We start from the raw sequence: 24,047 nt of genomic DNA, 5'->3' as shown, positions 1-24,047 counted from the left end.
TCAAAATGAGAAATGAATGGCTCTGGGATGAGACAAGAATTGAGTTAACCAAAAGTGCCTGCTGCATATTCACCTGAAAAAGAGACAAAAGTCACTGCAGATGCATCTTCCTATGGCATAGATGCCGTTTTGTCACAAAAACAAAAAGACGGAACGTGGACATACATATCCCAGAGTTTAAGTGACACAGAAGAAGCACTATGCAATGACATGGGCGAGTGAGAGACTGGTTTCATACCTACAAGGACTGCACTACACGATGCTCACTGACCATAAACCTCTCATACCACTGCTGGGAGGCAGAGGACTAGACAAACTCCCACCTAGGATTCTTAGATTTAGCCTTTGCTTGCTGCGATTTAGTTTTGAACATCCAGCATGTTCCAGGAAAAAAACCTGACCACAGCAGACACACTCTCACATGCACCACTGGAGGTGGGCCCATCACAGGCAGACTTATAACTGGAAAGCGACATAGATGTCTTCGTGGACGCAGCCGTGTCTTCCTTCCCAGTAACGGATAGCAGACTGGAACAGATAAAGCAAGCTCAAGCACTGTTTAGCTGGATGGCCAGAAAACCATGCATTAACACAGCCGTGCGTTTATTATTACAGTAAGTCTCAGCAACAAAAAATATGGCGGCATTTAGCGTAGTGACTCCGTGTCACTTTAGAGTTTGGGATAAAGAAGATGGAAGTACTCACTGCAAGCCAGCCAGATCTTTTTCATTCGAAGATAGTCTGACAGCTTGGACTGAAGAACGAGGTCACCAAGTGTAAGCTGTGAGTTCATGTATTTCTTATACGGCTGGTAACACTGGTAAATGCCTAAGACAGAGATCGTAATTCTGAAACATCAGGAAAGATCTTGTGGAGATGAACTGGGGTTGAATAAGTCCTATAAAGGAGCTTAACATTTTGCTTTAAAAGTTTTGAGTTAAAAGAAGAGGAGCCAACATTCGATAACATAGTTTAAAAAAACAGAAATCTTTCTTTTGAGAGAAACTTCTGTCACTCTTACGCTGGTATTGGGTTTAGTCCTGAAATGTTGCAGGTTCTCTATAGTTCTATATATGGTCTAGAATCTGTGTTACATCTTTGTACCTATTTAGCTAAAAAATGTATATGTTCCTTCCGCTAATATGTGGTCAAATCAAGTCGCTATTTGTTTACCTTTGGAAAAATTGACTTTTACTTATGTCAGAGATCTGATGATTTCTGGCGTATTTGGTCCTCTCTTTGGAATTTTCTCGAGAAAATATACCAATCATCTTTACTTTATGATTCCTATTTATTCTCGGGAGTAAGGATCACTGACCGCAATTAAACCAGGTATGAAGTATTTGTTTAGCTTTCATTTATTAATTTGTGTGTGTGTGTGTGTGTGTGTGTGTGTGTGTGTGTGTGTGTGTGTGTGTGTGTGTGTGAGTGAGTGAGAGAGAGAGAGAGAGAGAGAGAGAGAGAGAGAGAGAGAGAGAGAGAGAGAGAGAGAGAGAGAGAGAGATTATGACTGGTGTTGTTTATTGTGTTTGTTGCCTTTTTGGACCCCTTTATCATTTGTAATGTTGCTCCCATTTAAAACAGTTCGGCTCAAGCCCAGACATTTTTAGGGTCATGATTGAGGACAATGTCCTGTCCAGAGACAAACTGTTTCGTGTTGAGGTTTTGTTCAAACCGACCATCAAAAATACCCTCTCTAAAGTTTTTTTTTTCATTAGTTGTTGCGTTAAATCTTACCCATATACAATAGTGCTATTTTCTGATTGGCTATTGTGTAGGCTCTTTTTTTATGATTGGCTGATAAGTGTCAGGCTCGACTAAGAGCTCCAGGGGAGACGCGCTTGATTCCTGCCCGGTTCCATAGACACAGCGGTGCGGACAGATTCATTTTGGGTGCTGTGGCATATTAAATATATGATAAATAGTCAAAAAGTTTTTCTGCGTGAGAAATACGATGTGTGGTGGGAGAGCGTGATAAAAGGCTGAAATGCGTGACTGTCACTCTCAATGCGTGACACTTGACAGCCCTGCGCCATGAGATACCTGTACCACTGTTTTGTTGCTGAGAAGGGGCTCTAGTAAGCTAACATATTTCCCCAGCTGACACATGATGTATACAATAGTTGAGGTATCCACTTACAATAGATGTTTACTGTGGCAGTAGTCATAGTATTGGTGCTATTATCTAAAATGACTCGTAGTTATCTTAAGGAAGTCATTATTTTAAGTCATTCATTTTATTTTTCATTTAAATACATCAAGTTTTATTCATACATCTCTGTAAAGTGTTTTAGTCTGAAATGAGCAAACATGTTAAATGAGGTTTACTTAAAGATAAGTCTGCAAAAATGTTGCACTAAATTTTTAATTTAAATATATTTTATGCAAATGTAAGTAGAAAAAAGTAAAAATATTTTATAGTCCAGGAAGTAATTAAAAATATAGCCAGTTCTGCAAAGTTAACGTGTTCATATTTTAGATATAATTCCAAACATTTAACTATGAATGAAATTAATGTATGTCTATTATATATCCATACAAGACTAGGAGAAAATATGGTATACATACAGGATTATTTCCAAGACACTCGTGTCAACTATTTTGTTGTTGTTATTATGTGCGAGTGCAGAACACCACAACCAGATTTGACTTCAACACACTGAACCACATTCAGGGAGGTTGTTCAGAAGCTTTTGAGACAGCAGAGATCTGAGATCTATTTAAAACCGGAACCGAAACCGGAGGAGGCATTCAGGATCGTCCTCTAACCCTTCACTCCTCACCAAACTCTTCCCCTAGCACAGATCACGGCACCACTGCACCTTCTGCTTTTCTCCACACTCTGCACTGCTGTTTTCACCCGTGACAATTAATAAAAGAGCTGTAAATTTTCCATCTGCTTCCTGCCTTGTTCTTGCGTCCCACCTCACAGTGCGAGTCGCTACTATATATCTATATATATATATATCTATATATATATATTTGTTTTGTTTGTTTCTTTGTTTGTTTTCAAAGAGTAACGTCATTCTGCCGTTGTAGGAGCTGCATTAAGGTCCTTGACATGTAGGGTCTCTGCAGAGTCCCATCATTGCGCTCCAGATCGTCCACTAATAAGAGAACAAAACATGAGCGACCATTCTACTGCTAAATGTGAAATTGACACTTTAACATAAATTGTACATAGGAACTAATCATTTGCTGTTAGAATGAATCAAACAGAATAATGAACAAATATGTGTTTATTCAGTGCTCAGATTAAGCGTCTATCCGCTACATGCTACTTACTGACGCAGAGGGTGAACGTGTCAACTCCCATGCTGTACACGCTGAAGCAGCCCTGAGCGATGAAGTAGGTTCCCACCATCACCAACTGTAACACAGTGAAAGTTAGTACCACTGTAAATTCAAACTTTACTCCATTTCATGTGTTCATATGTTTGTGTGTTTAAATATTTAAACATTGCTGGGTGGTTGTGGTAGAACGTACAATAACAGGCAGCCAGGAAAAGTTCAGCGACTTCGCCTGGAAGATGTCAGCTGTCACTGGAATATCTCCATTGAAAAAGTAGAAGGCCAAAACACCTAAAAAGACACGAGAACAAACTCTCAGTCTGCTAATCGCCGCCAAAACATCTTTCTATTGTGCTATGATGTGTTTCATACCCATCGCTCCGACCACCAGCAGTCTCCCAAAGAACAGCAGCAAGTCCGTGATCCAGTCCACCTTCAGCACCCTGTCAATCAACAAACCAAAGTCATTTGTCAAAAGATAATTCAACCTCTGATTTGACAGACTATATCCCTATATAAGCCCTTTGTGAGGGCTTACCGGCCCTTGTTCCTCCCGCATAGCATGTAAACGTTATTTGCCGAAATGAAGAAATTGTCCCCGTAAGTTGTGATCTGTATAATAAGCACAAGCACACGTAAAAAACACAGTTAGTCAGGTTGTACACTTGTAACCCATAATACATCACTAATGTAGCACTCGGCTATATATATATATATATTTACATTTACATTTACAGCATTTAGCAGACACTCTTATCCAGTGTTTACAGTTTATTTCAGTTTACATATCTATATATGAATGTCACACTATGTTAGAGGTAACATTAAAGGTAACCAAAGAGGTATAAGGTATGTGATGTACTGGGGCTAATCATATATCCATGTAGTTCAGGATAGGTTCTGGACACAATATTGACACACTCACATACAGTATTCAGTGTTTAGAGTCACAGAATACTTCAGCTGCCTGATATAAACCACACATTTGCTACATTGAAATAAATGACTAAGCTTCATTTTTAGAAATTCATTACTCACCATTATGTAGGTGTTTCGGGTAAAATACTTTAGCACTTTATCCAAGACATAAAAGCAGCCTTTGAGCAGCATATTTAGAGGGAAGCAAGAGCAACAACATATCCGTCCACCTGGGAGAACAGCAGAGTAGTAATTATTACTGTCATAAAACAGCAACATAGATTACACGTCCACAAAGTATAAAGCAGGATAAAGGATCATTGAGAAGAGGACTGTAAGTATATCGTTACCTTCGGTCTTGTCTTTGAGATATTCCAGGACGATCCGGACGCCCTGGAACATGTTGACGAAGATGGTGCCAAACGCCATGGAGCCAGTATGGTACCTTTAAAAAGCAAGGTTACAGGGTTAAAACAGGACGTGAGCAAGGTGGAAATGGGACTAGAGAAGAATGTACTGTACCGTACCTTAACGTCTGGCAGAACGCCGTATACAGAATAGATCGGCGGATGTTGTGTGGTTTGCTCAACGACCAATAGTAGCTGCTGAAGGTCCTTGCTATTATGCATTGGCCCAGTGTGATGAAGAAATAAAGGCACCAAAGACATGCTAGTAAGTTATAAATCTGTAAATTTTGTGCATGTCTTTGGAAAAACCCTTCTTCCTCATCATAATGAACAAATGCACAGCGCACAATGCAGTTCGGATAGTCCGATGCCTTAAAAGTCTAAACAGTAAAAGAGAATGAGAGATGAAAACAGGAAGAGAAAACAGGGTGCACAATGTGAGAGCAAAATCCAAATGAATCATTAGTACAAATTAGCACCTGTAACTGTTTAAAAAAAATATTGCCTTTTATATCACTGACCTCTGGGAAGCATTTCTTTACGCCGGTGATTGCGGTACATTCTGCATTCGAGACGTTCACCCCAACTGTTTTATAGACTGGCAGACCAGAAGTCATCAGATTTCTAAGGCAACAAAGTCAAGGACACAGTTTATATACACTAGTGAGACAAACATGTTAATACTTTTACTTAATTATTTTACTTCTTCATTGTTCAGTTCTGAATGACAGGAGGTACAAGTAAGATAAGTGAGTATAGAAAGGATACACGTTAGTCACTGTGAAGAAGGTCATAGAGAACATGACTAGCAGAAAAGTGAGCAATGGGTATGCCAGTGTAGATGATAGTACACCCATCGCCCTGCACACAGAAAAAAGCACAACGACTAAGAAATGCATGCCTAGACAAAAAAAAAAAAAAACACTTCCTGATTGATTAGTTAACGACTTCAAGCATTGTTTTCTGTGCTAAAGAATACTTACTTGCTGACCTCCCTCATCATTGCCAGCGCTGCTGGGAGACCTTTTCTCAGACATGATATAAACACCATCACCAGAATAAACTCCAGCAGGGATACAATCACCACTGTAACACACATATTACATGAAACATTTAAAGACGTTTCTAATTTACGCTCAGTGATAGGGGACGAGGGTCGTGGCGAACAGGCACTGATTTCGGATGACTCAGTGTCACTTTAGAGTTTGGGATAAAGAAGCAGGAAGTACTTACAGCAAGCCAGCCAGATCTCCTTCACTTTAAGATAGTCTGACACCTCGGACTGAAGACTGAGGTCACCAAATTTGATCTGTGAGTTCATGTGTTTCTTATACTGCTGGTAACACTGGTAAATGCCTAAGGTTAATAACGCAGACATGTTATTCACTCAGTTATTGATTCTCTCATCCACAGGAATCAGTGTTGAGGTAAATCAGAAACCTACCGTATGCTCCCAGTGACAGAAGACCAGCGCTTGTAACTACGACCACCACAGAAACACAGCATCGCATCAGCAGGAGCAGCACCATACTTACTGCCAGTGCAATCCCCAGACCGCTGAGAGAGAAAGAGATATTTAGAAATGCAAACTTTTTTTGTACTGTGTGAAATTATGATGAAGACAAATATGAAATTTACTTACATTAATATCCAGTACCAGGAAATGGCGAGGTCCTCGATGATCCTGACCGTGATGAAGCCTGACCTGATAGAGCTGCAAACACAAAACATTTGTATCAATTAGCAGGAGACATGTATACAAAAATAGCAACAAATTGTGTGTGTATGGTAAAATTACCTTGAAATGTCCATTATGACCTTTATTGTCTTGTTATTCAAGGTTGATCCGTGGACAGTGAAGGCCGGTGGAACATCTTTTGGATCGAAACTGGGCAGACATTTTCTCAGAACTAGAGAAAGAAAGAAATCATTAAAGAACAAAGCACACAAAAGGGTGAGTGATCATGAACAGTTCGGCATGTAGGTGGTCAATACCTGGTGTGCTTGGCGTATAATATGCCGGGCAAAGCCCTTTGTCTAGTATGTCTTGTACCGTCTGTGGTAGAAATTAGATTAAAATATGAAGCAGTACTATTTGATGCATCAACATAGAGAGATTTATAAAGAGCTAATTGTCCGACTTACAAATGTGGTCTGAGCGAGGTCCAAAGTGGGGACACAGAACTCCTGCTGGAAGAAATCACTCGGTTTTGCACCTGCAACTAATGCCTCCGGCGGCAAAAACCAAAATGCCGAGGGACACTTCTTAATGCACACCTACACAAAGAGCAAAGTAAACGGTTAGAGACCCTATAGAGCACAATCGTGGTGGTTAATTGTTACAATATCTTTAGCAGAATATATGAAGTATTCAAACTGCAGAGCTGCACATCTAATACATACTGTACAGCCTCATAATCTTTGTCTTGCTTGACTTACTTGAGTCGTTGGGCACTGAAGGCTGAACGTTGTAGCAGATATGTTGACTGCTGAGGCACACTTCTGCATGTCGAAGTAAAACAGATTGGGTTTATCGCTGAAAAGGAAGAGATACAGAAACCAAAAAAAACATTACATGGTTAAAGTCACAGAGAACACACTTTCTCCCATTTTGACATTTAGATGCGAACCTTATCTGAAACTGCTGATTTGTATTTGCATGAATTTATGCACTGAACTACTGCCACACGATTGGCCCAATAGATATCAGCATCAATGTGCAGGTGTTCCTAATAAAATGGACGGCGAATAAGAGTCTACGCATGTATCCGATAGACTTACACGTTGGGTCCAACTCCACAAAATGCTCTAGCATATTTTTGCTCCTTGATGATGTATTGTGGATTTCCATAAAGCCAAGCTGTAGCACAAAATCGGTCACGATTATAGATTACAAATCAGGAACATTTTAATACACATAAAATATTGGTACCTCAGGATACGGACAGAAAACTGTAATTTATTATTTTATCTTACCTGCACCACTAATGATTACATAGCCGGCCATAGTGGCAACGAAAATAAAGCAACATAAGACATCTGTAAAGGACCTAAAAGGAAAAAACATATCTGCATTATTGCTGACATTATTCTAATCATTTCTATTGTCTTAATATAACTTTTCTATACAGATCCTGTGTCAAACTCCAATGACAAGCACCATGTGTATTGATGAAGTAAAATGATGTAAAGCGGTAAGTCCAGGCTTTACCTTTTATGAACAGGGCCACTGAATGTTGGGTCATATGGGGTCAGTTCCCCTGAAAAAAAAAATGTAATCATTGAGCAGCGTATTTTTTTTTCAATTATCACATAGGGCTTCTAAAATGATGACATCTCACTCGAAATCTTGATAGATTTCAACACTCACCATAGATTTTGTTTGTGTTTTTTTTCTGTGTTTTCATCATCGTTGATTTATCTGCTAAAATGGAAAAAGCGTGTCTGTATGAGTTTTTGTTATAGTCTATATCGTGTTTAAGCACAACAAGAACCACAACAACAACAACATCGACGACAACAACAACAACAATAATAATAATAGAACTTTACCTTCAGTCTTAAATAGCAGATTGCTTCATTAAAACACTTCAGTAAGCTATATAATAATAAAAACAAATCTGAATCAGAATCAGATTCAGAATCAGAATCAGCTTAACTGAGCTGACACATACAAGGAATTATTTATGAAGGGGAGGTCGAGGTGTTTGTGGTGGTGGGGATGGATGGGGGTTTACATTTCTTGTTAATATCTGGGTTGTCACAAGATATAAACAGTGCAGAAATATAAAGAGCGCTCAAATGGCATGTACACATACAGTATATGGTCAGAAGTATTGGGACACTTAACATTCACCTTGACACTACATTTTATGACAATATGGGCAGTTTACAATTTAACCACTGGGATGCTGTTGGAATTCTATTTATCATAATAATAATAATAATAATTATTATTATTATTATTATTATTATTATTATTATTATTATTATTATTATTACTATTATTATCCTCTCCTGATTGGCAGGATGCCCCTTTAAGATCCAGCAAGGTCCAATGCAACCCCTCTTTATGATGGTAAAGCAGAGCCGATCCTGACCTCCCTGGGGCCCTAAGCAAAATTCTGCTAAGGGGCCCTCCTACCTGACCCGTGAGCCATTTAAACCATTTGCCACACATTCGCACTTGACAGCATCTCCTCTACTAACAATTTCAGCATTGCACCATAGTTATAGATAACTACTATTATTCATTTTATAAGCTGCATTAGGCCCCACTTAAACTGCCTCTCTCAGATTCCTTTCTATCCATTTTCTAATATAAAATACTATTTATAACATGACTTGGCCCTTGCAATATTCAACTAGTGAATATGCAATAGCAGATATCAGAAATTATTTTTACTAGTGTAAAATGTAATTCCTGATATCAAAAATATGGTTACTACTAGAAATCACACTCTCAATATTTACATTTTAAGTATTGAAAACTGAATTCTTGATATCAAAAATCCATATCATGTGAATGTATAAAAGCTAAAATGGCTTGCCATACCGTATCACTGTGTTTTATAGTATGCATTAGAGCAATACTTGATCCCTGATGTTTATTATTTACTGAGGGATGTGCATTCATATTAACCTGGCATTATGCGTATTCCAATGTAAATCCATTGGTTTCCATATTGCATTAACGTTGTTGTAACCTTGAGAGACTATAAACATTGTCATTTAGGAGTGTTATCACGCTACTTTTTGTACTGGTCCCCACTTTTTTTTTCACTTTTCATGGCCAGATGGATAACTCTGCTTCATATTGTCATCTACACAGCAGGGGCAATTCTAGGGTCAGAGCTTTAGGGATGCTGAGCTCCTTTTCATGGGTTGCTAAAGCTAAGGATATGATCAAAAGGCACACAGAGGCGTGTCATTTTAAATGTCTTTTTAAATGTTATTATTATTATTATTATTATTATTATTATTATTATTATTATTATTATTGGGCTTTTAACTTTTTATTAAAGGACAAATTCCAGTTGTTTTTTTTGTCGCGCTGCTGTTTTTGCTTCACGCTCTAGCAGTTAATAAACAGAACTGCATGCGTCTTGCGGAAGAACATTGTAACCGGCGCTACATCTCTCCGTTTATGACTATGGACGAGTCACTCAGGTCCTGGGCTACTCCACAGCGGCGGCGACCCGCTGGACTAAAATATTAATAAACATTCTAGGGGTGCTGAGCTCCTTTTTAGCCTCGCCCATGCTACACAGTAAACATTAACACGCGCTGTAAAATAAGGCAGGGGAGACGGGGCCTTGCGTAATTTGCGGGGCCCTATACGCAACTTGCGTAGTGTGCGTATAGGGCCGATCGGCTCTGTGGTATTGAACCACAGACAACATTTCCTGACTAAATCCAGCGTGGGAGTATCATGACTAGTGACAGAGCAGGTTAAGAAAATTTCATTCTTTATGACTCACAAGTCATTTCATGGCTGCACAATGAAATCTCGACATGAAAAGCCGTCCTGTCAGGTTTAAAAAGTGAACTAACAAGGCATTCTGCTGAGGTCAATAATCTCGTGCGCATGGAAAGCGTGATGGCTCTCATCCATTTGCAGCCGGGCGCCATGGAGAAGTCTGAAGTAGCAGGAAAGCAACACAGCAAACTTTTAGAGTTTAGATAAGAAAAGGTGTCATTAGTCATTCAGTATAGTGGGTGGTGGTATGGTTACCATATTCAGGGCCTTATATTTGACACACACACAGTGACATTGAATTCAGCCTTATCCTTAAACCTATAGCTTGACACCTTACTATAATGATAAGGAAACACATTAACACCAATCATATTTCTGTTCCCATCACAAATTCACCAAAGGGGAAAGGGCACTAGATTTGATTCTGGGTTTGTCTTTTTTTTTTTCTCTCTCACAGCCAAAAAAACAGAGAAGGGTTTTTTTCTCTCTTTGTATGGTATCTTGTTACTAGAATAGCGTTGACAGCTGGAAAAAAAAAATATTTTGCTTAAATAAATTTCCCATTCTGCATATGAAGGGTTTTCTGTAAGGCTTTTCCTACTCCCGATACCTGATCCATCCAATGAATGGCAGGATTTATAACTGATCAGAGATGAGGCATGTGAAGGACAGAGGTTCTTCAGGACTATAGGACTAATATCCCTTCTTCTTGATCATATTTATATTTTCTATTTACATTAATAAGGTTGTAAAGCTGTCATAAAGCAGTTCCTCAAAACTATTAGACCTTTTCCTCCAAGAAAATGTCAAAATGTGTGTGCTAATGAAGTGATAGATGGAGAAATGGTCAATTATTATCAGTTCACTTTCGTGCATTTGGAAGAATTTTGTTGTTTGTGACTTCTTATACTTGCCGCAACCCTCTGTTTTTATACATGTTGATCAATCTCTGGTAACTTCAGTCTTATTTCAATTGAATCATTAATTCATTTTCTAACGCTTATCCGAACTTCTCTGGTCACGGGGAGCCTGTGCTCAGGCGTCATCGGGCATCAAGGCAGGATACACCCTGGACGGAGTGCCCCATTGCAGGGCACACACACACACTCTAATTCACTCACACAATACAGACAATTTTCCAGAGATGCCAATCAACCTACCATGCATGTCTTTGGACTGGGGGAGGAAACTGGAGTACCCGGAGGAAACCCCCGAGGCACGGGGAGAACATGCAAACTCCACACACACAAGGCAGAGGTGGGAATCAAACCCCCAACCCTGGAGGTGTGAGGCAAACGTGCTAACCACTAAGCCACCGTGCCCCCTACACCACATCAGTCTTTATTTATTATTCCACTAAAATCTGAGTTAGAAAAGTTTCATCATCAAGGCACTGATAGATATTACGTTTCAACCCTTACATCTAATAACACCAATGCCCCTCTCAATTGCATCAGTTCAATTCAATTCAGCTCAATTTTATTTGTACAGCACATATAACAATAAGCATTGTCACAAAGCAGAAATCTTATCTCTATGAATTCAAAGTGTATATTATCCACTGGAAAATTGTCCGTAGTGTGTGATTGCATGAGTGAATGAGAGTGTGTGTGCCCTGGGATGGGTTGGCACTCCATCCAGGGTGTATCCTGCCAAGATGCCCGATGACGCCCGAGACACAGGCTCCCCGTGAGCCGAGGTAGTTCGGATAAGCAGTAGAAAATGAATGAATGAATGAATGAACTTATCCCTAATAAGCAAGTCAGAGGAAGAAACCATGACTGGAAGCAGAATCAAAAGGGAACCCATCTCCATCTGGGTGACACCCGAGAGTGAGACGTGAAGGAGATTTCTGTAACAATGTATTAATACAATTAAAAAGTGCAACTGCAAAACCAGGAGATTTATTGTAGTTCAGGTTATAAACTGTTCACTTATAGTCCAAAGCCAGAATCATGGTATCTAAATAAATCCATCTACAATAATCTCATGAATCTCTGAGTGGCCTCCACTTGTGACCCCCAAGCAGATGTAGGCCATCAGGGTGTCAAGAATTAAATGTAAATTCATGGCTTGTGGTGTTCAATAATTCTTTTTCTCCTGACATACTTCTAAACTTCCAAAAGAAGACTATACCAATTTGTGTGAAAAACCCACAAAACACTTGTTTTTTTTAAATTTTCAAGTAATTTCTTCATCCAGTTTTGTTTTATTACAGCAGTGATCACAATACAACATTTCAGACAGTAACAGTAACTCCAGCATTTCAAATGCTACAAATATACAAAAAAACGGCAGGATGCATGGTTAATGTTCATTTTACAAACAGATCACACACAAAAACGATCGATACCTCGGCAGAAAGCGTGTAAAAAGTAACACTGAAATGAAATCTTTTAAATACAGACATGAGTTTGTACAAGCGTAATACAAACATTTACTGATGCAGTATGGATAGAAAAAAAAGATTCAAAATCTAAAGAAAAAGAAGTATGCTCTAGGATTTTTGAATAACGTATTTAAATTGAGTTCTTCATAGGTGATTTAGTGAGTGTCTGTTACAAGAGGGTTATGTTTAAGGGCTGAGATGAAAGGCGAGCTGTGTCTCGGCAATGAGCCGAGCAAAACACAAGCCTGGCAGCAGTGGACCTGGAAGTGACCTGAACATTGCTAACGAGACAATCTAGCAGCCAAAGAGAGAGAGAGAGAGAGAGAGAGAGAGAGAGAGAGAGAGAGAGAGAGAGAGAGAGAGAGAGAGAGAGAAAAGCAATGTGACCACTGTTATCCTAACGAATGATAATTTGCACCAGGCTGCAGTCCACATCCCTGCTTTCTAGATAAATTCAGAGTGAAGGTGAATTAGTAAAGGAAGAAGTGAAATTATATAAACTGGCACCTCCATCCTTTAATCGGGTGTTACGTCCTCTGATAAATAACTTCAAGCACTCATCATTGGGAATCATGATGACAAAATGAGATGAATTAAATTCAGCAATCGGTAATTCAGTGTCATTTGTTCAAGTGTAATTAAAAAACTGGAATATTCCAGAACTCGTGCAAATGAGTTCTGGAACAACTCCAGCTCTATAAACAGACAACGCTACCTGGAAGCGACAGGCTGATAACAGCGGCTCGGTAGACAGTTGTTTTTCGTACTAATTGTCTCAGTGATGAGCGAACTGTTATTTTTGATTCAAGCACGAAAGCTCCAGCTCCTCTGGAAAGGCTGCAAAGACTTCTTTTTTTTCAGGGTGAAGAATGTCAGCTGGGGTTTGAGCTTCTGAGGCCTCTCTGGAAAGACTGCAGCTTCGCTCTCGGGTGTCGGGAAGCGTCTGCGGTAGATGTCAGGATAGGATCTCTGGAACTGAGGCCAAGAAAGTGTAAAGATTAGTGGACAAGTTGTCAGAATGTCAGAGACAACAAGCTGCTGCTGGTGAAACTTCTCCAAAACAATAGGTTAGTAATTGTTTCGGCTCACATGATGTCACCTGGGTGCGTGCACAAATACTGTACACACACACACAGACTTCACTGGCATGATATGCTGATAAAACGGTTTAAAGTGCTGTGTTTGTTCCCACATTTTAAGCTTCCCTCTTATCACAGCCTTTGGTGGAAATTGATGGTACAGTATATATATTGATAGAATAAGACCACCACTGAGGAGGAAAAGGCTGGGAACAATCACACGCAGATTCAGGCCTCGGCAAAAGTGTTCAGTGTGTAAACCATTTTAATAACAAAGGCAAAACTGTCTGAACATTTATTAACATTTGTTTCCCCTAACTGTATATTGTGTAAGTCCTTAGTATCTTCCTAACAGTGTGGTGGTGCCTTTAAAAAAATCATTAATCCCTATTTAAAAATGAAAATAAAAAGCTCTAACCTGTTTCAGTTTCTTCTTCTTGTCCTTTATAGACATGGCCTTGTCATGAAGGATCCCTTCTAGTAGTTCCACTATCGCTCCCTGCGAGCCTGTGACTCTCTGCTCCTCAAACTCCTGCTTGCTGATTTGTCTGCAGAAAGTGTGAGCTGGCGTTTCCCGCGTGGAGTCAGTGTCTGGATACTTTATCTGATAAACATGTCAGAGGGTGAGGCGACTCACAGCTTTAGTGAGGACACGCATGCCTGAGTAGCAAATACTGATGTGGGTGAACGTCCCGTTTGGAACGGATCTTAGATCCTAGGAGTTTGAGGTGTTGTATTTGGTGACACCCCATAAACAGCACACTACAGATGTATGTACAGTATGAATGTAAGCATGACTAACCTGAGCTCTACGCAAGTGGGCGAGATGCTCCTGCACCGACCTCTGTAGCTCAGCAGGGACCGTAAGCACATTCTCATGGTTATCCATCATGAAGTTGACCAGTTTGGTGGCCAGCAGCTCGTCCAGGTCCACTTCGTCTGATGAACATAAAATGCAGCGGGAGAAAGTCTGGACCATCTTGGAAGGAGGAGACAGAGGAAAAAAATAGTAATCATTTTGTTAATAAGTCACACTCTTTTGGGACACACGTGTTTTAACTACATTCAACACATGCTATTTATAGCCATGTTAATACGGTTGCACATATAACTACACACAAAGCCTTCCTGTGAGGAATTGTCCACTAACTGTACACAAATGCGGAATCTTCTAATCTAATTACGGATGCAGACGGTGAGTTATAGTGATAGTCAGACTGAATGAATCGACATGAATTGAATTTTTAATAAGATTTGCATGCAAAAGTCACCTCTAACGTGATGTCGTGAGTTTCATAAGCAATAACTACCCTGACTCGTGACCCTTTTCACCAAAACATGGAATTTGTGGCCGTTTTTGTTGTTTCCCGATTCAGCAATGAACTTGTTTGCTCATGACTCATATAAAAAAATCAAAGAATTATCAATTTCTAAAAAAAATTTTTTTACCTAATAAAATGTAATACATATATAGAGATAAAAAAAAGGATTTCTCAAACACGTTTTCACCGTCAAAGTAAACGGTGATATCAAACTGCTCTCGGAGATGCCCCAAGTGCTTGTTCAGAAGCTTTTGAAGGTGTTATCTTTAAGCAAACACAGTTTCACCAGACTGTCTCATGCTAAAAGCCAACAGTGTTCTGACTTATTTTATATCAGATTTGTGCCAATAAAATAATTAATTTATTTAGATGATTAAAGTTTGATTTCCGTTCGCTAGTGTACAAGGTAAAAGGATTAAATGTGTATTAGGAGGAATTAGGAATGTAAATAACCAGGGTGCGTGTTCCTATAGTATCGTTGAGGGAAGGAAGCTGCTGATTGTGGCAGGTTTTAGTCATCAGGCGCATTAACAGCTGCAGCTTTCGTCGGTTGGCTGGAGGCAGGAGGAGGCAGGAGACCTGCAGTGCCTCAACCGCAATCTGCTGTCGTGGAAGGAGTCCTAAGAGACAGAGAGAGAGACAGAGAGAGAGAGAGTGTGGGAGAGACAAATAGAGAAAGATAAATATATATAGAGAGAAAGAGAGAGATTAATCCAAATGTGCTGCTATTTTAAAACACCAACAGAATGCGAAAACCAGTCCAAAATTGTTCAGTCCCTCCAGGATTTTACAGAGTTTCAAGGTGACTGTTGTGGCTAAAAAAAAAATCTCTATCTATCTATCTATCTATCTATCTATCTATCTATCTATCTATCTATCTATCTATCTATCTATCTGCAATGAAACTTGAAACTTTTTTTTTGAGACAATATTCTCTCGAAAAGTCTGAATATTGGTCAAATCTGTTATGGTTAAACTGGTATATTATGTCACCATCCTTCGTCTTGATCTTACCCAAAATGCTGACAAAAATTTCATACAGTTGGAACGTCAGCAGCGGCTCCTTTAATCTCTGGAAGTGTTCGGCTACCGTTCGAAAAACATCCCGCTCAAAGCCGGGATACATGGGCTGATTATGCTCGTTGCCGTTAGGCCCTGAAACGACACGATTGTGTTTAAAAAAAAGGCATTTAATCAATAAAATAGAAAATGAAATATGAAAAAGAAATATCAAGAATTTCTTTACTTACAATTTGCTAAGCATTTCATGGCAGATAAAACCCAATGAGGAAGATCCTCTGTAAAACAGCAGATGGCACCAATATCAACCAAATAGTTTTAGGAATCAAGAGCAAATTGGAAGGCAATGTTTAACAGCATCCTCACCTGCTTTGTTCTTCAGAACAACGATGCCTTGTTTGTTGACGCTGAACACGTTGTAGACGATGTGCTTGGGGCTCAAGAGCTTGGCATCCAGAACGCCATCCAAAGACCGGAGTCCCAGAATGCTCTGTAAGCTATAAAACAACAGCGTTTGAATATGTTGAGGGAAATTAATGATCAGGATCTAGAAAAATCTGTTGGCTGTGTTTATTAGCTAAATCCCCAGGGAAGTGCTTTGCTCAGCCTCCTGCATTCAGCCAAAGCCCTCTTCAATTCATGTGTGTGGAACATGAGTAGAGCTCTCAGAAAAAGTAATTACATATCAGTCTATTCACTGGAGTTTAAAAGAAGAATCCAATGCTTACAATTTCACAGTTTGCATATCAAAAATTTACTGATGTATATGGAATACATTTGGTTCTTTTTATGGCAGATTAACTTCTTTGTCCATCACTATAACGATTATGAATTTAAAAAAAAAAAAAAAAAAAGCAGCCTGAAAGCGATATCTGTTTGTCTGTGGATTTGTCCTCTTCTATTAAAAAATCTAAATATTCTGTCTCTCAGACTTAATACTCACCGGTTCAGAGTCATTGACTTCCATATCTGGTCCATGTGCTTTGGCGTGATGTCTCTCCTTCGAATCAGTTTGCACTCAGGAACTTCTCCTATAGCAATACTGTGTCTCTTGTTCCAGGTCTCAGAATTCTAATAAACAGAGTTTTTACTTGTTATATATTTCACAGGTTCTCTCACAAGCTTTTTTACACATATTCCATCTCAAAAATCCCTCACCAAAACAAGCGGCTTCATGGGTATGCTCGAGGGCGCAAGTATGTCGTCGCAGTCGTCCCACCGGAGTGTCTGTGGAACAAAGTCAACCTGTGCCAGTGGGACACGCTGAGGGACGAGCTTGAGAGGTGACTGTGGAGGAAATCTGATATTAAAAAAAAAAAAAAAAAAACACAATGTACAGAGTTAACACATATATCTCATAGTAGGAAAGACACAAATCTGCAAAATCCAGCACCTGTATAAACGTCCGTTGTCGTCAAAATCTTCTTTACCAAAGCGTCCTTTAACGTCTTCGATCACGTGGTTCTTCAGGAACTTCCTGAGCAGCTGTAGAGACTGATAGCGGGTCACCTCAGGTCCGAAGTTCTGGTTCCGCTTGAGCAGTTCGTGGAGATAATCGACGGCCTCTGATCCGGTGAAGCTGTTATCGTAACTCCGAAAATGAGCCCAGTGTCTTCTTAGCGGCATCCCATCACGGAAAAGCGTGATGGTTTCATTCCACTGCGAGACAGAAAGTAAAGTATAAGAAGGTTGGAAGGTATTTCCTCAAGTCATGTGATTTTCAAATGATCTGCTGTGCTTTCATGAACAAAACCAACAAACCACAAATTATTATTAGAGCTGTAACACTGTCACAATGGTTACCTCACCGTAAACTTTCAAAAGTTTGATTTAACTTGTGCTACTAATAAATCTACTATATAGACAGTGAACACATATCGGTTTACAGCATCAGGCCGCAAGTTGAAGTACGTGATTTGAGACATGAAGCCTAACAAGCCATTCCTATAAGCACGAAAGCTACGCACAAGACACGTTCTTATCTTTGAAGAAACACGTCAGATGCCAGAAATGTTAAGATTCAAAAGTTTAGATAACGGCAAGCCTAAACAGACAGCGCACTGTGTATCAATTAGTACTGTCTAGAGTTTGAGTGGATAATTGTGCGACATTCGTTACTATAAATACGAATAACCAGCTGAAAGCATCATTATCTAATCTGCTTCACTAATCAAGCTCAGCTCCAAACACGCTGAGGTTAGATCATTTGTAATCAAAATTCTAAACTTTTTAATCAAAAATAGGTTCAATTTCATCAAGTTTTCAATTACCTACAATATGATTTGGATAGCAATGTCAGTGGGATTTAACCTTCCTTTCACCTTTACCAAAAGAGAGCGATGCAGCATCGCTTACTCATTTCTGTCACTTACGATATCAGCATATTTGACGGGGGGGGGGGGGGGGGGGCCCCGATGACAGAAGTTTGTCAGCAACTAGCTGAATAGCCATTTGTGATGAGTGATGTAAGAATAATCGTTAAAATACTCAACAGTATTTTTTACTGTTTACATCAGAAGAACGAACTCAACCACAGTTCAAATGCAGCATTAGTCCTTTGGAATCCTTGTCCTGGTTGATCAGAATATAACCGGACAGTGCTGAGTACAGGATCAGGGCCTAAGTGGGAACAGGACCAATCACTGGTCTAATGGGAATGCAGCGTAAAGGGCTGACTAATCAACTACATCATGTCATCCATCCATTTTCTGTACCTCACTAATCCTACACAGGGTCACAGAGAACTTCAAACCTATCCTAGGGGACTCAGGGCATAATAACACAAACACAAACCCACCGTACCCAGACAAAACACCAGAATTACACAGAGAACATACAAACTTCACACACACACAGTGGAGGCTGGGAGGCACAATTCAGTCCCAGCAATCTGTACTTCTCATGCTCACTCGTAGCATTCTCTGGGGTTATTCTGCTCTTGTGGCTAAAGCAGCAGAACCGAATATGCAAGCTATTAGTGCACGAAACATTTAAAACAGCCCATACGTTTACATAAAACTGATTTGTGTGACATACGCATCCTCCAGCAGATCTGATGTATGAAGTCTGAGCCTGTTTGGTCACAGGAGCTCCATCCCTAGGTGTTAAAGGCTATGTTTCTCTGCTGCCACTTTAACACAAGGTGTGAACAGGGCAGTCATTTGTCCAGCTAAGAAAAAACATTAAGCACTTTTAAATTAAGCCAACAGCAAAAACCAGCCTGTTATCCCTCGTGTTTTGTTTTTAATACCTCCTATTAAAATCCACGGTAACTGTGCTAGTGACGTCACAAAGCTACGGATTTCTCACGTCAGCAACAATAAGACAAGCAACAAATTAGCAAAACAATCACTAATTTCACAGTAAATTCGTTTCACGCGTTTCCTTTCGAGGCTACTGCACCGGAACGTGACTGGGGTTTGAATTTTATCAATAATAAATAATGAGGCCAGGAAGTTTATAAACTATGTAAAATTGCATACCAGTTAGCTAATTAGCTAAAAGCAGCTAGCTAGCTAATTAGCTACAGAAAATATTACAGTGAACTGGTGGAGCTCTAACTCAAAGTTCTCCATAGCTATTTTTCTACTCAATTCTTAGCAATTCTTAGTTATTCTTAATGTCGAACCATAAAATAAGCTTTCAACAAATATAAGTATAATTCATTTGGAAAAAAAAAAAGTTAAAATACAATCAAGAATTTGTGCGCGAGCGCGCGTTCTCCGAGAACTTACCAACTTTGTCGCCCGGTACGGACCAGGACCGATCATATTCCCGTTCATTTTAACTCCTGTTATAATGAACAAGCTATAAAACTGTACACACACTTAGATAGCGGCTTCGTGTCCATTAAACGTTTCGGCTTTTACTTCCCAATAAACTGCTATAAAAACAGGGAGGCACGCTTGGTTTTGAAACTGGACACAATGCTTCGGGCTACGTGATTGGACAGTGAAACATCACGTGCCAAATCGGTTGTGCCATATATGGTAAGGAAGACTTCCGGGTCATTATTAGCAAACAAAAACCACAAACAAAAAGAACGTATTGACAAATAATTTATTTTGTTGAATAAAAAGGTACAATTTAACATTGAACAAACCTTAAGGATATAAATAGAGCACGGTAAAGAAATACAAAATGCATAAACACAAGGAAAGAAAAAACACAAGTCTCCACAGATCACTGGCACATTTGGTTCTTTGAAGAACACATGCCTCAGTCAGACTTTTCTCTTTTAAAACAAAAAAAAAAGAACACGAACAAAAACAGCCATAATAAGAAGTTATACACTGAAAATAAAATTTTCCAGAGCTGAAAATTAACCCCCAACTGTCACTTTTGCCACATTTAAGGTAGGACTCAAGCATAGTGATCAGTCATGCTCTTCATTGGGGAAAGGGCAATAGGTTTGCTTACGTAGTCTACGAAGCAAAAAGCAAACCCTTCACTTCCCTTTCAAAAGACCAGTAGCATTAAAATCAAGTTCCTCTGCTGTCACAATCCATGCATTCAGTTAAAGTAGCAGTTAGGTCATATACCAAAGCTGGCCTTAAAATAAATGAAGGGTATATTTAAAAAAATATATTGTACCCCATAAACATTTCAGAACCTATGTGAAGACCGTACAAACCAGGATCCACATCTTCAGTGTAAAACCACATGTGCTAGTTGGGCAATATTCATTCAGTGAGAAAGTGGCATTCCACAAAGTTTTAACATAAAACAGTGGGTGAATGATCTGAAATGGTTAAAGGAAAAATAAAGCAAATTTAAAAGCTGCAGGATTTTCACTGATGGGTGACAAGAGTACAAAGTCCTTATTCAGTCTTCTTGTGTGCAGAGTTTATGAAGCATGCTCCATTCTGAAGGGCTTTGGGCAACCTCTTACCCTTGGTGTATGCATGGTAATAGAAGTTGAGGAAAAGAAGCAGGAAGATCATTCCATACAAACCAATGACATAGAGGAAAACCGGGAACTGGTAAGGGCATTCTTTCATGAAGAAAAACTGACCGACGTGGGCAGTCACCATGACAAACTGAACCTAAAGAAAACAAATTGGGGTTAAAGTAAGTTCAAGTCACCAGCAGGGGCCTCAAGTCCACTAAAAACCATTATCTAGAAGTCAGTGACTCAATTAAAAAAAGGCATGGTTTTGACTTACCAGCTGAATAGTGGTCATGTACTTCTTCCACCAAAGGTACTTCTGATAGGCTGGGCCCATAGCAGACAGGGCATAGTAGGAGTACATGACCACATGGACACAGCAGTTCAGCAGGGCATGGAAGGTTCCCAGACCACCTGAAAAGAATAAGCAAAGTACAGAGCTTGGTAATCTGCAAAATGTACACACTTTCAAACTGGACACCCAAATAAACAAATCTTCTACCTGGAGCAAACTTGACTCCAAACCACCATGTGAATGGCATGATTGAGTGATGGTACACATGGAGGAAAGTGACTTGGCTATTCTTTTTTCTCAAAACAAAGAAAATCTGTCAAAAAAAAAAAAATTAAAAAGTTAGGAGAGCTATAAGCAACACAGATTTCACATTAAGAACATACAAACAAAACCTTGCACTTACAGTATCCAACATCTCTATGAACTTTGAGAAGTAGTACAGCCAGCAAGTCCATGCCATCTGAAAAGAAAGAAAGAAAAAAAAAAAAAAGTCAGTCATGCATCAGGAAAAATATGATATCTGATAAGTCATGAGTCAGTTCATGTGCATTTTTTTTTACCCTTAAAGCCTGTGGGGAGCTGGAATAGTCCACAATGTCACACCTGTATGAGTATCCATTGGCCCAGCCAGACATGAGAAACTGGAAAGGAAACAAAGACCAAGCATTAACATTATGGTGTGTACAAACCCACACCCATCCACACCTTCATTTGTGAAATAGGGTTCTCAATGACAGCTCCAGAAGATTCTTACCCCTCCCACACAAAGTTAATAAATAAACAGCTGCTTAACAGTCAGCTTTGGCATGTTGCCAATACCACGAATACCTCAATTTCAGTAAATGAGCAAAGGGTTAACTGTATGAGTAACAGGCACCTAGAATACACAAGTGGCAGTTTACCTCATAAATCATGTAAAGGGAGAATGCCACGATGCTAACATTGTAGATGATCATTGGTCGCTTGAGGTCAAAAGGTTTGCGGTTCTCCATCAGACGAGGTCCAAGCGTTGTGACAAAGTAGATGTAGGAAAGGATGATTACGGTTTGAGGGAAGGGAGAGGACATAAGGAGCCAGTCCTCAACTCTTGGGTCTAAAATGAAATACAAGACAGCAAAACACTTCAGTTTTTGCACAATGCCTAAATTAAGCATAGATGTTCTTTTAGAAGTCCAAAACATGATTTAAAAACCTCACCTGCTTCTTTAAGCCATTGATCATAGAGCAAAGTCAGGGTGCTGAACGCCATCCTCTAAAAGATGCTTACTGACTCCTGAAACATTTGAAGAAGAAAAAGTTGAAGAAACTCAAAATTCAGCCTAATCAAATTTGATTATATCCCTTTTCACCTAATCAAGTTCAAAATGACTTTTAGAAAAAGGTTCTGGAGCTCAGAGTGTATGAAGGAGACTTAAAAAACAAGTTACAACACCAAATCAAATAACAAAAGACTAAGCAAGACATGTTTAGCGAGATGACGAAAGGGCTGGTGTTACGCCTTATAAACTGGGCCTACAGGTTGCACACATACCACCCATAAGGCGAGAAACTGGCGTTTACTTCCACTCCCAAGTTTACACCTTCACGCGTATCCAAGCAACCGAATAATCTTTGACGCCTCCTCAAAATTCACTCAATGGCTTGTAGAATACGTTTAATCTCAAAAACACCGCTGTAAATAAAGCTTAAAGTCTGCAACGCTAAAAACTCTACATACCTCGACGGGTTCTTGCCTCGTCCTGCCTCGTCCTGGGTGACTTTTAACCCACGTTCCTCCGTCCTCTCGCTGAATGGAGCTGAAGTGTAGTGATTTACACGACATGAATACCTGCTCTAAATACTATGACACCTGTGCGTAGGCACCGCCCACTATGTGATGATGGGCGTGAGCGGGAAGAACTTCCGGAATTTTGGCCGAAACTCAATTCAGTGCCTCTCTCTCTCTCTCTCTCTCTCTCTCTCTCTCTCTCTCTCTCTCTCTCTCTCTCTTCAGCATTGATATTATCAAGTGAATAAAATAAAGAAAATGATTCGAGTATCTGTTTGTTTGTTTGTTTTTGTTTTTTCTATTTAACGGTTTTATTTATGACTTACATTTTCCATTTGCAGAAATGGTGGAAAAGATTCCACTATTTATAAGCCAAAATGAAAAAAAAAAAGAACTTAGGATATATTTAGCTTGATGCTGTAAACATAGGGCAAGGGGAAAAAATTATATATATATATATATATATATATATATATATATATATATATATATATATATATATATAAAAATATATATGTGAGTGTGTGTGTGTGTGTGTGTGTGTGTGTGTGTGTGTGTGTGTTTGTGTATGAGAGAGAGAGAGAGAGAGAGAGAGAGATCCTGCAGCTTAGCTCTGGAGTTATATGATGTCTTGTTTGTTTGCTGTGTTTCTGTCTCTTGTGTTTTTGTTTGTTATATCCTGACCATTTTGTTTTACAGAAATGTCCAGAACATGTGCTGCAAGTATAATGGTCTATGTAGGTGATTGGCATCTTATATATTCCTAAAGAAAAGCACTCTGAATTAACTGTTTATGAGTGTGGACACGAAATAAAATAAAAGGTGTACTGTAGCGTAGATGTCAAATGTCGAATTTCCTTAAAATCCCTGGGCAGCCAAACAAATACAGTTAGACACATGCATAGGTTATGTTTAGTCTTAGTTGAACGAATTTACTAATATGAGAAAAAGTGCACATAAATTAAGTATACATTTTTGGTGAAGATAAAGCTTTGGAAAGCTTTAGGTAGATTATTTGGAACTGTTGAAAGATGTTGGAAGTTGTTAAACACTCTTGTATGAAGAAACATTGGGTGAATAGAGGTGTAAATAATATACAAAAAAAAAGTTTTAAGCTTCATTGTTTTGGGAGAGGAGACTAAAAATAGGTGGGTTCTCCTCAGAACGCAACAATAGAAGAAAAAATCATTG

At 39.3% G+C, this 24,047-nt stretch overlaps 3 protein-coding genes across 7 annotated transcripts; all 3 read right to left on the bottom strand.

Annotated features, from left to right (window-relative positions):
* Positions 1-2,218: 2,218 nt before the first annotated feature.
* On the bottom strand, positions 2,219-8,220 carry LOC113638328 (choline transporter-like protein 4). Of its 3 annotated transcripts, XM_047804487.1 has the most exons (23): positions 8,169-8,219; positions 7,987-8,040; positions 7,828-7,876; positions 7,593-7,666; positions 7,398-7,476; positions 7,056-7,152; positions 6,762-6,893; positions 6,612-6,672; positions 6,415-6,526; positions 6,259-6,330; positions 6,061-6,173; positions 5,850-5,972; positions 5,600-5,702; positions 5,385-5,477; positions 5,138-5,240; positions 4,737-4,996; positions 4,560-4,654; positions 4,330-4,439; positions 3,830-3,903; positions 3,664-3,734; positions 3,488-3,582; positions 3,286-3,370; positions 2,219-3,107 (listed from the first exon to the last, which is right to left on the bottom strand). In XM_047804487.1, exons 2-23 carry the CDS (start codon positions 8,024-8,026, stop codon positions 3,010-3,012), a joined length of 2,139 nt encoding a protein of 712 aa, XP_047660443.1. In that variant the 5' UTR covers positions 8,027-8,040; positions 8,169-8,219; the 3' UTR covers positions 2,219-3,009. The 3 variants fall into 3 exon arrangements, with proteins under 3 accessions (XP_047660443.1, XP_047660444.1, XP_026995193.2); XM_047804488.1 differs by lacking the exon at positions 5,385-5,477 and having other exon boundaries at positions 8,169-8,220; XM_027139392.2 differs by lacking the exon at positions 8,169-8,219 and having other exon boundaries at positions 7,987-8,128.
* Positions 8,221-12,259: 4,039 nt separating this feature from the next.
* Positions 12,260-19,843, bottom strand: LOC113638454 (DEP domain-containing protein 1B-like). Of its 2 annotated transcripts, none has more exons than XM_027139678.2 (11): positions 19,640-19,843; positions 17,299-17,564; positions 17,064-17,205; positions 16,849-16,976; positions 16,272-16,402; positions 16,136-16,183; positions 15,900-16,040; positions 15,339-15,505; positions 14,366-14,542; positions 13,982-14,167; positions 12,260-13,459 (listed from the first exon to the last, which is right to left on the bottom strand). In XM_027139678.2, the coding sequence occupies exons 1-11, from the start codon at positions 19,685-19,687 to the stop codon at positions 13,289-13,291; spliced, it is 1,605 nt and encodes a 534-aa protein (XP_026995479.2). In that variant the 5' UTR covers positions 19,688-19,843; the 3' UTR covers positions 12,260-13,288. The 2 variants fall into 2 exon arrangements, with proteins under 2 accessions (XP_026995479.2, XP_047661022.1); XM_047805066.1 differs by lacking the exon at positions 19,640-19,843 and adding an exon at positions 18,942-19,076.
* Positions 19,844-19,950: 107 nt separating this feature from the next.
* elovl7b (ELOVL fatty acid elongase 7b) lies at positions 19,951-22,964 on the bottom strand. Of its 2 annotated transcripts, XM_027139680.2 has the most exons (8): positions 22,806-22,964; positions 22,286-22,361; positions 21,991-22,181; positions 21,649-21,729; positions 21,492-21,548; positions 21,296-21,401; positions 21,071-21,207; positions 19,951-20,950 (listed from the first exon to the last, which is right to left on the bottom strand). In XM_027139680.2, exons 2-8 carry the CDS (start codon positions 22,335-22,337, stop codon positions 20,726-20,728), a joined length of 849 nt encoding a protein of 282 aa, XP_026995481.1. In that variant the 5' UTR covers positions 22,338-22,361; positions 22,806-22,964; the 3' UTR covers positions 19,951-20,725. The 2 variants fall into 2 exon arrangements, with proteins under 2 accessions (XP_026995481.1, XP_026995480.1); XM_027139679.2 differs by lacking the exons at positions 22,286-22,361; positions 22,806-22,964 and having other exon boundaries at positions 21,991-22,275.
* Positions 22,965-24,047: the final 1,083 nt, after the last annotated feature.

This window comes from Tachysurus fulvidraco, chromosome 20, assembly GCF_022655615.1.
Source record: "Tachysurus fulvidraco isolate hzauxx_2018 chromosome 20, HZAU_PFXX_2.0, whole genome shotgun sequence".
Classification (NCBI taxonomy): Eukaryota; Metazoa; Chordata; class Actinopteri; order Siluriformes; family Bagridae; genus Tachysurus; species Tachysurus fulvidraco.
Note: the sequence above shows the minus strand (reverse complement) of the source record. Positions and strands in the feature narration are given on the sequence as shown.